The 15,752-nt window shown below is 41.4% G+C and overlaps 1 protein-coding gene across 4 annotated transcripts in view; it reads right to left on the bottom strand.

Moving 5' to 3' along the window:
- The window catches only part of Unc79 (unc-79 homolog, NALCN channel complex subunit), a 247,964-nt gene extending 233,415 nt beyond the window's left edge, over positions 1-14,549 (bottom strand). The window contains exon 1 of one of the 4 annotated variants that reach the window (XM_036205590.1): positions 13,838-14,549. In XM_036205590.1, the coding sequence (XP_036061483.1) occupies positions 13,838-13,859 (22 nt within the window). In that variant the 5' untranslated portion in view covers positions 13,860-14,549. The remainder of the gene's footprint in view (positions 1-13,837) is intronic. The other 3 variants (XM_036205592.1, XM_036205577.1, XM_036205575.1) reach the window with 3 other exon arrangements.
- Between the last annotated feature and the right edge of the window lie 1,203 nt (positions 14,550-15,752).

Here is a 15,752-nt window from a genome sequence, read left to right as displayed (position 1 = left end):
CATGAGGACCTGAGTTCAAATCTCTAGCACCCACATAAAAAGCCAGGCATGTCTACGTGTGCCTACAGCCTAAGCATTGAGAGTGGAAACAGGAGAATCCCAAGAGCTCACTGGCCTGCCAGCCCAGCTCCCAGTGTGGTGAGAGGCCCTAACCTCAAGGAAAAAAGACAGAAAGAAATAGAGTTCACCTGACATCCTGCTCTGGCCTCTACATGTGCACACACAATGCATGCTTCTGTATAGTCATGTGCCACATACACACACATACAAGAAGTAAAACATATGTCCAAAGCCAAGCACGTGGGCCATGTCTACAATCCCAGCACTTGAAAAGCTGAGGCAGAAGAAATACTGTAAGTTCAAGGAGAACCCGGACTATAAAGTGAGCTCTAGGCCAATAAGGAATGCGTAGTGAGATGCTACTCAGAAAACAAAGAAATGAAGAAAAGAAAAAGAAATCCCACACGAAAACAGATCTGCCAGCATTCCCAGCAGCACCATTCATAAGGTCCAAAAGCTCAAAATGATCTCAATATCTACCAGAGGGTGACTGTAAATAAAGTGCAATATATACATGCCACAGCACACTACAGAGCCATAAAAGTGAATGAGATATTAATAAATACAATGACACAAATGATCCTCAAGAACATTGTGCTAATTAAGATCGTCTGTATTTTGGATAATTGTCCCCCAAAGGCCCATGTATAAGAGGCTGCACACCAGCCTGGGGTGCTTTCAGGAGGTGGTGGGACCTTCAAGGGGTGGAGCCTAATGGGAAGAACTTAAGTCGTTGGTATGTTGGGAACCCCAGCTTCTCCTCTCTCTCTTTGTTCCTTGACTGCCATGAGCTAAGCAGCTTTCTCAGCTACACACTCCTGCCAAGGTGTGCTGGCTCACTGTGGCTCAAAGACAGCCACAGGCAAGGACCTTTAAAACTGTGAGCCAACATTACACTTTCCTCCTTATAAATTGATGATTGTCTCAGCTCTTGTCTAGATGAGACAAGAAAAGAGGAAAAAAAGACAAACATAAAAGGCTGAGTGCTGGATGACTCCATTTATGCGAAATTCTATAAAAGATAATACTTCAGTGACAGAACACAAAGTGTCTTCCTGGAGCTGGGGTAGAAGGAGATCATGGTCAAGGGCGCAAGCAACCTCTACAGTGAGGGTCCTATCTCTCTGACTGTGATAGTGCCTACATGAATGTATGAATTGAGGAAAATCAATCCAGCTACATTTTGAAAAAAGCATTGATTTTATTATATGTAACTATTTTCATATTTGGAAAACAGAAAAAAAATAATGATATAGTCAAATGCTGATGATTACACATTATAAGCTTATACATATAATAAGGTGGTAATCATGAGAATGCAATATTCAACTAGATGGTATAAATTTCACATTTATATTCAACATTTCAAACTAAGGGCTAAATAAATATATTCATATATCTGTGTAGAATCACCACAAATAGGCTAATTCAAAAATGACTAATAAAGATATACTGTGCGAGTAGCTTTCTCTTAAATACAGGCCTAGAGAGAGAGCTCATCAATAAATATTTGCTGGATAATCAGGAGAATAGAGTTCAGATCCCAGCACTCACACAAGCCAGATGTCCCTGAAAACACTTCTAACTCCTCTGAAGCAGGAAGAGACAGGAAGACCACTGAGGCTTGCTGGTTCCAGCCTAGCTGAGAAAGGACATGCCCAAGGTTCAGAGAGACACCCTGCCTCGAAGGAATAAATGGAGAGTGACAGAGAAGGACACCTGAAGTCCTCTTCTGGCATCCATGCACACAGATGCCTACAGACTCACACAAGCACATACTAGATAGATAGATAGATAGATAGATAGATAGATAGATAGATAGATGATAGATAGATAGACAGATAGACAGATGATAGACAGATAGATAATGTTTTTAAAAATAAAAATAAAAATGCCATTGGGTGATCCCTGTGTCTTTCTGTGGAGCCCCCAACTGGATCAGGCCCTCTGGATAAGTGAGCCAATTGAAGAGCTTGAACTGTTTGGGAGGTACCCGGACCTGTCCTTAGTGCATGAGCTGGCTGTTTGGAGCCTGGGGCATATACAGGAACACTTTGCTCAGCCTGGAAGGAGGGAACTGGACCTGCCTGTACTAAATCTACCAGGTTGAGCTGAATCCCCAGGGCAGTCTTGGCCCTGGAGGAGATGGGAATGGAGGGGGAAGATGGGGGAGGGGGAAAGACAGGGGAACCCATGGCTGATATGTAAAATTTTAAAAAATAAAATAAAATAATAAAATAAAATAAAAATGTATAGATTTTAAAAACTTAACAGAGCCAGGCAATGGTGGAGCACATGTTTAATCCCAGCACTCAGGAGGCAGAGGCACACAGATTTTTGTGAGTTTGAGGGCAGCCTGGTCTACAGAGCTAGTTCCATGACAGCCAAGACTACACAAAGAAACCCTGTCTCAAAACTCAAAATTAATTAATTAATTATTAAAAACGCTGCAGAAAGTTATTTACTCAGAAGGTAATAAAGAAAAAAGGGGTTCTGGGGCTGGAGAGATGGCTCAGCAATTAGGAGCACTGGCTGTTCTTCTAGAGGAGCCAGGTTCAATTCCTGTCACCTACACGGCAGCTCACAAACCTCTGTAATTCTACTTCCAAGGGATCCAGTGCTCTCCTCTGGCCTCCATGAGTAGATATGCATGTGGTGCACAGACGGATGTGTGGAAAAATACTCATGAAGCAAACAAAATTTTTAAAGAGGCACATCCATAAGATATGGATCCTGAGAAAATGCCAAAAATAGGACAAAACAAATATCAAAACAGTATTTCCAACACATTTTCCTAAAATATCTTTAAATTGAATATTGAAAGGCCACACAATAATGACTTCAGCAATGAATCATGTTGTGTTAAAGCTACTTCAAAGAAAAAAAGGGTCATCTGGGCAAACAGACAAAATCAGTAAGCAAGAGAAGAGAACTAATTCCATAGTGAGACTCTTTCCCAATTCTGAAGCCCCAAAGAAAAGAACAGAACCAAGTTAAGGCCCTTGAGTAAAGGAAATATAAGCTGAGGGACTTATATCTACCCAATCTAGCCTTCAAGTACAAAGCTACATGCAAACCTTTACAAACCTGCCAAAACTCAGGGCACCTTGGTCCTGTGAGCCCTTCAGATGGAATCTTAGAAGGAGTAAGCAGTGGGTTCTAACTAACTAACTGTCAATGAGCCAGTTAGAAGAGAGCCGATCCATGGCTATAAAGAGAACATAGCAACAACTGTACAATTATTAAAAAGCAGGAGAACCTGGGGAATAAATTGTGCATGTAGATATGACTCACTAATAGGCATTAAATATAAATAAAGGGAAATTACTTTATATCAGATATTGGAAGAGGGGAGACTATAGCTCATTCCAATATAACATTCAATGTAGAGAAATAATTAGCTGTAAAACACATGAGCAAATATCCTTATATAAAGGAATGAATATAAATTTTATTAATAGAACAAATAAGAAAATTAAAACCTCACTGCATAATGAAAATAGCTTTGATATAAAAGATATATTTAAAATGACAGAACTAAGGCCAAACATTCATCATATCAGCAGATGTAAATGGGCTTAACTGACCTATCAAAAGAGATCTTCAGATTAGCTAAGAAAGAAAAATCCAACACTACACAGAATAGAAAAGGCATACCTAAAACTAAGAGACTCAAATTTTGAGTTAAAAACAAGATGTATCAGATAGACATAAACACAAGAAGAAGCAATCAGAAGCCATACTCTTGATGCTCTGACAAGGTCACAAAGTATTCCTAGATGCAGATGTGTACATCATGATGCTTAAGGCTACATTCACAGTGAAGTTGTTAGTCACTGATATTTACACACACAACAGAACAAGAGTAACTTCTGTGAGCAATAACACACCAAGATTCAGGAAATGACAAAAACACACCAGCAAAGGAGAGCTCACCATACCTCTCCCAATCCAACCAACTACACTAATAATGAGTACAGAGGGCTAATCAATATAAATAAGGAATCATCTCAGACTTAAGATTTAAGAAAGTTAAGCTATCTGTCAAATGTGATATTCTGAATCAATGATAAACATTACAACTGTTTTTCAAGTGCACATGGAACATGGACAAAAATGAGAAAACTTGAAGGTTTTATGGAATACCAGCAGCACATCATCTTCAGAACACAGCACAATAAAAATAGAAACCAACAAGACTGAAAAACAAAATGCACAACCACATTGGAATTTACACAGTAAGTGACTCTTGGCAGAATATGAGATTCTATTGCAGAGTTTCTTAAAACAATGACAATAACATCTCAAATCTGTGACCAGAAATCTGTAAGCTAAAGGGAGCATCAAACAAAAAATATATGAAATGCCTATGTTGATAAGAGGTAACTTAACAGAAACTCAAGGAAAGAAATAAAAATAATAAATGAATAATTTTTAAATGACAAAATGAGGAATAAGAAAAGCTAAAAGTAATAGGTAGGAGGCCCAGGGAAAAAGTGCTCATGACACTAAACACACAACACTAAAAATGATAAAGAGAAGTAAACATCAAACTCGAGCAACTTTTTGAGTTTATATGGAGCCTCTGCATAATCCCAGACAAACAACATTGAAAACGTACATGAAATGTATTATTATTGTTCTGAGAAATAAAACATAACCAAATTTCACCCGAGTAGAACAAGCAGGAAGTCTAAATAGAACACATGTCATAAAACAAACAGAAAAAGAAGTTTAAAAGTTCTATTTAAGAGAAGAAGAGCCCCAGCTAGATGGTTTCATAGGGGAACACTAAGCACATTGAAGACTGAATAGTCTCAGTACTACTGTACTGCAAAGCAAGACAGAACCTCCCAAACTCACTTCCTATACTAAACAGAAGATTGTTCCCAGATCCTGACTAGAACTCACCTCCACTCTACCTCTTCCAAACCCTGCAAACCAACCAATTACCATCAATACAAAAATCTCTCAAAGTTTGCCAAAAATCCAGAATATTAATAAGCTTAAAAGACATCACATGGTCACCATGGATACAGAAAATGACTTTAACTCAATACTCAGTATAGATAGATAGATAGATAGATAGATAGATAGATAGATAGATAGATAGATAGATAGATAACAACTTTAGAGACTGGATAGATGACTCAGGGGTTAAGAGCACTTGCTGTTCTTGCACCAGCACCTACATGGTGGCTCACCTGGAACTGTATGTAGTTCCAGGGAATTTAATATCCTCTTCTGGCATCTGTGGGCACCAAGCTTGCAAGTGGTGTATATACAAGCCCTCACACATACACATAAAATGAGTATTTTTCATTAGGACAAAGTAAAAAATTGATAGGTAGATACTTTGTTAATATATCATCAGGATCTAAAAGAATATTTTACATAACAGAGAAATACCAGTGTGCTCTTACTAAATTTAAAAAGCAAGATGAGAAATCACATGTGTTGGCACATGCCTATCACCTGAGAGGTAAACACAGAATGGCAAGCTCTAGGCTACTGAATGCTGCATCATGAGTCCTGCTTCAAGGAAGAAGACAGACAAGAACAACAGCTGTCTGGGCTGTAATTGACACTACTGTTTTAAGCCTCCCAGGTTCTGGTAATTTCTTACAGAAGCCACAGGAGATGGAGATATGGAGCCTTTTTTTTTTCCAGCTGCACCAATAGAGAACACAGGCAAATGGGCTTAATAGTTATTCCTATAGAACACAGCTGGCAGGTGTGGTCAGCCAATAGTTTGACAGTATTATGAGCCAAGCTAAAAGAACATTCACATTTGGGAGAAGATTCCTGTGCTTTGCACTACCTATGTGAGCACAGGTCATGAGTCCTTTTACAACTGCACCTTTGAAAGAGGAGGTGGGGAAATGTAGGATACACTTTGGTGTAAAAAGGCAAGTTACCAAAGAATAGCAGCTACCCTACATATGTTCCAATATTCGCCTGTTTAGGAAGCACTTGCTCCATTCTCTAATTCAGAGAGTTCTAATACAGGTCAGTGGTGACGGGCAGTACCTATGGGTTTTAAAACTGAGGACAATGACATGCTGGTTTCCACATTTTTGATGGATCATCCAGGCTGCTATATGACAGTAGATTTGGTGGGAAGAAAAGCAGTGTTCTAGTCTGTTTTTATTGCTGTGATAAAGCACTTACCTAAAAGAATTTGGGGGAGGGGAGGGTTCATTTGCCATCACTGAGGGAACATGAGGCAGGAACTCAAGCAGGGGCCTGGAAGCGGGAACTGAAGCAGAGATCCCAGGGGAACAGAGTCTACTGGCATCCTGCTCTGGCTTGCTCAGCTACCTTTCTTATGGCACAGGCCTTCTTGCCCAGGAATGGCACCACCCACACTGGGCTGGACCTCCCCACATCAATCATCAATCAAGAACATGCCCCCCCAGGCTTGCCCATAACCCAATCTGATGGAGGTAATTTCTCTAATGAAGTTCCCTCTTCCCAGGTGTGTCAAACTGACAACCAAGATCTACCATCAAGCAGACAAGGGAAGTGCATTAGAAGGCTGTTGTAATAGAGAAGTGCTATGCTCAATTCCATAGCTAATTAACAATGGCAAAAACATATAGGAAGTGATCTAAAGCATATTTAAGAGGTAAAACCAGAGTACTAGTATAATAGCCCTTCTCTCTCAAAGCTGACATTGGAATTGATATATAACAAAGTGCCTTGGTCATAGTAGGCAAAAACAATAAATATATAATCTTCCCTGTGAAAGGTTAAGATTCAAATACATATAACTAACTTGCTTGTGGAGCAGAAATGGGGAGACCATTGTGTACTCACGTGTAGGAGTGCACGTGGAGGCCAGAGGACAGCCTCGTGGATTGTTCCATTAGAACAGTGGTTCTCAGCCTTCCTAATGCTGCAACCCTTTAATACAGTTCCTCATGTTGTGGTGACCCTCAACCATAAAATTATTTTCATTGCCACTTCATAATTGTAATTTTGCTATTCCTATGAATCGTAATGTAAATATCTGATCTACAGGATATTTGATATGCAACCCCTGTAAAAGGGTCATTTGACACCCCCTCAAAGAGGTTGAGACACACAGGTTGAGAACGACTGCTCCAGAGTGTCATCCACTCCATCTCTCATTGACCTGGGGCTCACCAAGCAGGCCAGGCTGCCAGACCAGCAAGCCCCAGAAATACACCTATCTCAGTCTCTTCAGTGCTGGGATTAGCATGCAAGCCACCTTGCCTGACTTTTATCTTATTTTATTTTACTTGTGTGTGTGTGTGTGTGTGTGTGTGTGTGTGTGTGTGTGTGTATAAACATGCACTACTTTACCTAGCTTTTTTATGTATGGGTTATGAATGAGCCCAACCCCAAATATATATAACTCTTATGCCAAATTGGTCATATCATTAAGAGTTATCACCTTTTTCTACTTTTAAGGCAAGCCCATTTGTTCTTAAAATTAAAATACCATCACCTATATATAAATGTATATGTGTACATGCACCCTTTCGATTTTATCCATGTGTCAGTCAGTCTCTGGAATGGGTGAAAAGGAAAGATACCTCAAAATGCTGAACACTCCTCTAATTCTAATCCAATGCCAACAATAAAATGAGACTCATGATGATCTATGTGCTGTTGAATGGGTCAGAGGGAGAGACAACCAAGACAGAAATAGAATGCTTGAGATGAAAGAAGCTAAGAACCCTGCATAAAATGGCTGAGCTTTCCCCACCACAGAAAGCTAGACTATTGGTGAGTACATGTTAGCTAGTTCTCTATACTTTCTGAAGCAGTAGAGTTCATGTCTAAACCAGTATGTCCTCATTTCCAGGGAGCTGCCAAATCTCCTCAGAGTATAACAGATAAATGTACATGAATGTCTAACAGTGGTTCTCAACCTCCTTTGGCAACCCTCCATCTCAAAAAAAATTTTACATTATGATTCATAACAATAGAAAAATTACAGTTATGAAGTAGCAAAGAAAATAATTTTATGATTGGAGGTCACCACAGCATGAGGAGCTGTATTAAAGGGTCGCAGTATTAGGAAAGATGTGAACTGCTGCTCTAACACATCACGACTGCATGCAAGAACTCAGCATCAATCTTACACATGGCTGGACAATCTGTGCATAGCACTTGAACAGGATCCATAGGAAACTACATCTCAAAGCATCTCTGACTTCTAATATATTGCCACTTCATCTTACAAAAACCAATTGGCTGGTTGTGGACTAAGACAGCCTACAAATTAGGAATCATAATTATTATGGTAAACATAATAAAAGGAAATTTTAACTAATTAGAAAGAATCAAAACCACAATCAACATACAATAAAACCATAACCTGTTATGTAAACACTATAACATTTGAGTAAGCAACTATATTCTCAAGTATTTTTGACAATTATACATCCATTTGAAAAACATACATTTTATGTATTCACATTGGAGAGAGAGCAGAATTTCATATTAATCAGAAGTAAAACATAAAACCACATTCAATGACTTGATTATGTAATCCTTCCATACCAAAAAAATATTTCATCCACCCTCAATCATTTTTATATTTTTCAAGAAACATTTTTGTGTGTAAAATGTGCACCAACAAAGTGACGCATCCATGAGACAACAGATATGAACACAATATATTACACATATCAAGTAAGTTAAGAGAACTAGTGATAACATTAATTACTGGAATCCGGTGTGACATCTAAGTACACACAGAGGAGATGGGCAGTAGGGTGGGGCATCCAAGCTAAATATTCAGCATTAAGTCGACATCAGCCACCCTACAAAAAGGACCAGGGAGAGGAAGAGCATTTCAGGCACAAAGCATAGTAGTGCATTGACAGAATTAAATAAGCATCCCACTGCAGGCACAGTGAAAATATAAAACAGACATGATGCCAGATGAGCTAGAAGATAAAGGGCTTAGAGATGTGTTAGATAGCTATTGTGAGAAGTGGCAATCTTGGAAGACTCATATTTTTTTTTTTTGACTTGGATAATAAAAAGGTAGTGCCACTCACTGAGATGAGCAACATTTTTTTAAAGTACCAGTCTGAGACAGTACAGTGAGTTTGTTTATCTGTATATAGATGCCTGAAGAGATATGGGGGCATCTAGTTCAAGATACGTGTTTAGATTAGAAAATTATATTTGGTAGTAATACACATGAGGGAGATAACTGGCATCATTGGAGAAGGGATAAGGAGACTGGACTAAATATGGAATCTTGAGTAAATATTTTAAAAACAAAACACAGCCCTACAAAAGGTAAGTTTGAGTAGAAATAGTCAGAAACATGGCAGAGTTTAAGGAATGCATTAACTAGTGTCAATAACAGAGGAGCCGTGTAAAACACGGGCCAAAAATAAGTTTGCTTTACAATCACAAAACACTGATTGTTGCATATATGAAGAAAACAAGCACTTCCTCCGTAAGAAGCTGTTCTGTGGTGTTGTGCAAAGGCTTTTCAAGACTAAAGACAACAGTCCTGTGTTCAAAGGAAGAATGTTTTCTATCCTGGTGACTTTATCATGTGCAAAAAAGATTGTATTGAATTATCCGTCATGACCCTTAAGTCTGCATAGGAAGCAACAACTTCAACCTCAAACTACTAAATAGATACAGTCTTAAAAGAATTTGTCTGCAGCCTGCAAGATGGCTCAGTGGGTAAAGATAAAGGCCACCAAGTCTGACAACCTGAGCTCAGACCCTCTAACTGACATGGTGGAAAAAGAGACTCATGAAAGTCATCCTCTGACCTCGACACGTACACCGTGGTATGTGAGTACACACGTGTGTGTGTGTGTGTGTGTGTGTGTGTGTGTGTGTGTGTGTGTGTGTACGCATACACACACAGGTACATGAACACATATAAATGTAACTTAATTTTTCTAAATTTCTCTAATGTAATTAAAATTATGTTAATTATTAAGACAATAATACTCAGTTAATGGACACATTAAAAATAATACATACTCACATTTCTATTACATAGTTAGGTATTTTAACTTAAATTATTAGCTGTTGATTTCCGAGTCTGACGAACATTCTGATGGGTATTCATTCATAGGATATATGTTTACCAACTGTCACACTGTCATCATAGCACAGAAGATGACAATTAGTCAGCTTATGCCTTAGAAAGGTTCTATGTAGGTAACCAGCCAGTATTTTATCAGAAATATCAACTCCCAGGGGTCCCTCTGCAGAGGAGAAAGGAACATAGTCTAGACTGATAGTCCGTGTCTTGTTTAAATAATATCACTTTTTTTAATTTTGTTGCATTCTAGAAAACTATACTCAAACTTTATACATATCCCCATTTTGGTAGCCAGCACATGGTTGTATTCGTGATGATAAAAGCTACATCTACTTAACTCCATACTGTGTGCTAGGGTTCTGTGCTAAGCACTTTTCATAGACCATCTCATTTTATCTTCACAACTGCTATTACTAGCTCCACATTAGAAATAATTCAACCAGAGCTCAGATGAGTTAAACTGACTTGTTCAAGGTCACAAAGCTTGCAAGAGGCAGAGTCAGGATTCAAACCAAGGCCACAATCTGATGTTAGAGCCCTAACTCTTAACTTTTACTGTTGTCAAATACAAAGATTCATGTTAAAAAAGCATTCTCAACATAGTCCAGGATGGTTAGCGTCAACTGCCAACAGAAAGAAAAAGGTGGGGGAGGGGTGATAGAATCATTTTCAGAAGTCCAAATAAATCATGAATTCTTATTTGAATCACTCCCAATTCTGCATGTGCTGTACAGACATCTTCACTACAATGAAGTCTGTAGGGGGGTGCAGGGGCACACAGATGAAAAGGAACTTGGCTTTTCTGCAGTCGCCTGAGAGACTGCTAGGGAGCATTCACCTCCTGTTAGCAGGCAGACTCTGCAGACAGCCCAGAGACTGACAGGATGTTTCACATAGGCTCCCCACTACATCTTTACTAAAACTAATCTATTGTGTATTACTATTGTTTATCACATAAAGAAAAATGTTACTGCATAAAAAAAAATAAATAAACCTCGTTTGTCCTAGCTCTGTGATACACTACACTTCAGAGGTAAACATAATCTGTTTGGGTTGAAATGCAAGTACTTCCTCTTGCTGCTTCAACCAAACTATATACACTTCCTGTATGTAAAACCTTCACTTCTCAAGAGTCTCCAAGAAAAAGAGTAATAAAATAATCTTGTTACATTATATTAAGCCTAATCCTCTCGATACTTGGTCCTTAAGAAAGCTGTGCGTGCTAACTGCAGAGGAGAAAAGGACTCTCTCATCTCTCCTCTTCCCTCTGGTGATCTTCACGCCCAGTACAAGAGAAAAATCTTCTTTTGGTTCTTTCTTCTTTCTCGTCCCCAAGTAGCTATACTCCTACCAAGTCCAAGGATAAACTGTTTGCAGTCTGCAACTTCACTTTAGTAAAAAGTATTTACCATCATCACTATGCAGCTTTTTGAGCTGTTGCTCTGTTTTCAGGAGTGCACACCACAGCCATTCATGTTAGTGCATAGGGAGGAAAAGAAAATATTCCTAACTCTAAATTTAAAAATGTCTATAAGACCCTTTCACGGCCTCCTTTTATTTATCCCCTTTGCCCTCCAACGATAGCTATCACTGTTACTCCCTACTTTATGGATAGGATTCTAAGGCAGAAAACTATTAAGTTAATTGACCCAGGTCTCACAGGTCATCAGAAGGGCATGCAAAGCTCAAGTCTACATGTTTTAGCCCCAAATACAGTGTCCAGTTCATTCTCTACAGATGAAAACATCTATCTGTTTTTGCAAATGAGTCTAAAATAGTTATATTTAAGTCTACAAATTGCAGTACACAGCCAAGCCCTGGTCTAGATTTTTTTTTTCATCCTGGCATTCAATGCCCAAGAAAGAAGCAAAACAAAAAAATCAGGCAGACATCAAAACACAACACGAGGAAGAGAGAGAGCCCAGTAAGAGGACAGTGCTTTTCACTGGCTTTAACCTGAAGTCACTTACATAATCCGCAACTACAGAATCCAACGTCAAGTGGTGGGGCTTCTCAACAACCAGAGTACAATAAAACCTTCAGGAGTGCTAATGTCCTCCAGTGGAAAGCTCTGCACTGCTTCCAACTATGTTCCAGGGACTCTAAACTGAGTGCATCTGATGTTTTTTAAAGTCTCTGTAGAAACAGGATTTAACTCTGAGGGCAGGCTTGACTTTTGGAAACAGGCACACACACACACAAAAAAAAAGTCACAGAGGACTTTCTTCACTATTTAGAAGAGATGGACAATTGAAATGGAACTGCTTGTCGACACTTTGGCTAACATGTATTGGGTATATGCTAGGTGCTGGGCTCACGATATCTTTCATGTGTATTTTCTCATTTATTATCACAACTACACTATCAGCAGCTTCACCCTGGGTCTGTGGATGAGGAAATGAAGTTCAGAGGGGTCAATTAGCTTGCCCAAGGTCAACAGAAGTGGGACTAGCTTTAAACCCAGATGTTCTGGATCCTGAAATGACTGAAAGCTCTGGTGGCAAGTGGGCACACACGATGTCTAAAGAAGTGTCCGCCTGGGAATTGGGTGATCTTCAGTCTGTTCAGTCTTAGGTGGTGGGTAAATGGCATACTGCATTTTATCTTACACATTCCAAAACCGGTATTAGTATCATTGCAAAGAAGAATTACACAGGCTTAAGCAGGGACAGCACTATCAGAATAAATGTGTAATGCTGTGGGAGAAACAAAGAATCATTTGGAAGAATAAGTTCTAGATTTTCTTGTTTGAAATACCAACTAATTGCTTAATAAAATCATCATTTTATTTACGGCCAGAAGCTCAAGTTCCTGAATACCTCAAGTGCACTCAGGTAAACATTCATATCAACCAACGCACCAAGTACATACCCAAGGTCTACTAGTGTGCATTGCCATAGGAGACACTATGGGGACCATGCTGGAAACATTCTCCATCAACATGGAGTTACCATGTTGTTTCCAGCCAAGCACAGAGTCAGTCATTATTGGTACAACCAAATTCCTCCTGTGCTATTAGAGTTTGTGTAAGCTGCCCTACAAAGAAAGCCTGCTCTTTGGAAAAATCATTAGCTCAATTAGATCATTTTCCCAGCGCCCCTTTCACTGTCTTGGAAGCCCCACACAGTGGAGGTTAGTTTTAGCATCAGTGTTGCTATTCATGAGTTAATTTTCCTTATACTGAATGCAGAATTTAGCCTGCTCCCTGCTCCCTGCCCCCTCTCTCCCTTCTTGTCTCTTCCACCCGAAGTGGAAACTGCAGACTCAAACTCCCCGATGGCTCCAGCACCAAGAACTGGGCATGCTCAGAAGGCCGGGAAGGCTTTGGTTGCAACTGACAGTTCCCCGCCCCTGATTTGCGGCTGCCCCCCTTCCCCCACTCCAACAAGAGATACCGAAATGTTTATCTGAAAGATACGAGGCCTCTTTTTCCCGAGAATGACCCCATTTTAATTTCATCTCGCGGGGTCTTCAGTCTGGAAAACCCCACCGCTAGCATGAGAAGACCGCATTATTTTTTCAGCACCGGGGACAGCGCCGCGCTGCCTCCGCCGTCCACCCCCCCCCACCTCCTTCCACCCCCCACCCGCCACCCGCCCCAACCTCAGCCCCCACCCCCGCACCAGCACAATGCCAAGGTCTCCCAGCAGCCGCAAACGCCGCAGCTGCGATAGCTCCCAGCCGGAGGCCGGGCCGAACGCCGGGCCGGCTGCTACTTACACTGCTCCGCTTTGGTGGACATGGTGCTGTCCAGATGGAAAGGCTTTGCCCCAAAATCTGTGTCGTGTGAGCTCCCTCGCTCCGCCAGCGATGTTGCGAGGAAAAGAGCGCATACCCCCCCCCCCCCCCCCCCTCGCTTTCCCCCTCCCTTAGGCCCGTGTCGCTACCATTCGGACAAAACGCACATCAAATTGCAGAATTCGGTCCCGGAAGGTTAGGAAATCGCCCCCGGAGAAATGGGTGGGATTTAATGGGCGGCCAAAGGCTTCCTGTCCGTCCCCTCCTGGAGCTGCCCGCGTGGATGTGGGCGGGGAGACCGAAAGGAGAGAGCGAGCTGCGGCTCCTGGTGAAATGGGAAAATGGGCTCGACCGGGGGAGGAGTATTTCCATTCATAAGGCGCACGGAGGGGCCGGGTGTTTCCCAGAGAAAAGCCTCTTAAAGTGCCGGAGTCCCCGACCATTTGGATCTCCCCATTGGCGTTCTCCAGGCCCGTAGATTCTGCGGGCGAAGCAGCCCCCGGCGCCTCGACGCGGTGACCGGAGAGGAGCACAGGTGCGTCCCACGCGCGTCTCAGCCTCCGGGAGGAAGGGCAGGGAGGCGGATCCGGGGCGGGCTGCACACAGCCGGGCCGGAGGGCGACGACGGTGCTCCCGAGGACTGCGAGGAAGGAAATGGAGAAGTAACACTCTGCATGGCTTCCCAGCGTGCTGCGCTCCGTGCCCTCTGCCTCCCCTGGCGGATGGGCTCTCCTGCTGCTGAGCAGCGATGGGAGGTCCCACTGCCAGGGGGCTGTGAGAAGACTTGAAGGGGTGGGGGTTGGAGCTAGGGAAAGGAGGAGATTTCCATAGATGGTGAAGCTGGAAGGTCCACAGAAAAGGAAGAGGAGAAAGTGGAGGCAGGAAGAACCCAGGTGTGCTCCTTGCAGCAGTCCAGCCTGGGAGCGGTAAGAAGCCCCTGGGAAGCAGAAACCAATAGAAATGGGAAGCGATCAAAAGGGCACAATGCATATTAATAGGAAGACGCCTGGAGAGTCCACCTCAAAGTAAGGAAGGCATTGGAAACCCAGACTTAGAAAACCCAGATCCCAGACCCAAGCCCCATCGCTTACTCCCCCAGCTGTTCTTTGCATCTCCCTAAGCCTGCGGTTCTTCATCATCTGTAAAATGGGAACAATAAAATCCATCCTGCCACCCAGAATTAATGGACATTCAAATAATACAATGGAAGTGAGATTTCTTTTAAAATGGAAAACAGCGACGAACTGCCAGCCATTTAAGAACCGTTCTTCATCCAAGTCCTTCAGTTGGAAAACTGAGGGGCAATGATCATAGCAAACTGATTTAGCAAAAGCAATAGGAACTGTAAGTTGATGAGTGATTTTAAGCATCAAATCAGTGTCCTTCCATCTCACAAAGAATGATCTGTAAGTTGGGGGAAGTAATAGTAAATTCTTTATGAAATGTACTAAATATCCAGATCTTTGACTATTAAGAAAAAAGTACTGTGAGCAATTATCACGGTATTCCAAGCAGCCAGGAAAAAAAAGAGAAGTCTAGGGAGCTGTCCATGGTGCACATAGGGCAGAGTTGCTGAACCGCACATAAGGGGCTGGCGGGGGCAGGAGTGATTTGACTCTTGAGGATGCCCTGGGACTCCGTTCTTGGGAGGTAGGTTGAGCTCTCTGTCCAGGCTATCTTCCTATAGTATTGTTCACTCCCTAAACCACAGCCCCGTCTTCAGGCAAAGATAAAATGATTCTGTGAAGAATGATGGTGAAGAGTTAGTCTTGAGTAAATAAAATCAAATAAATGGTAGTCGTTCCAAGCAAAAATATGAATATAATGAACATTTCTGAGAAGATGGCAAATGATTTGTGTGATTAAAGGAAAGCTCAAGGATTTATTCCAAAATTTC

The sequence above is a fragment of the Onychomys torridus genome, chromosome 14 (assembly GCF_903995425.1).
Source record: "Onychomys torridus chromosome 14, mOncTor1.1, whole genome shotgun sequence".
NCBI classification, from domain to species: Eukaryota; Metazoa; Chordata; class Mammalia; order Rodentia; family Cricetidae; genus Onychomys; species Onychomys torridus.
The sequence above is the reverse complement of the archived record's forward strand: the minus strand, read 5'-3'. Positions and strand labels throughout refer to the sequence as shown.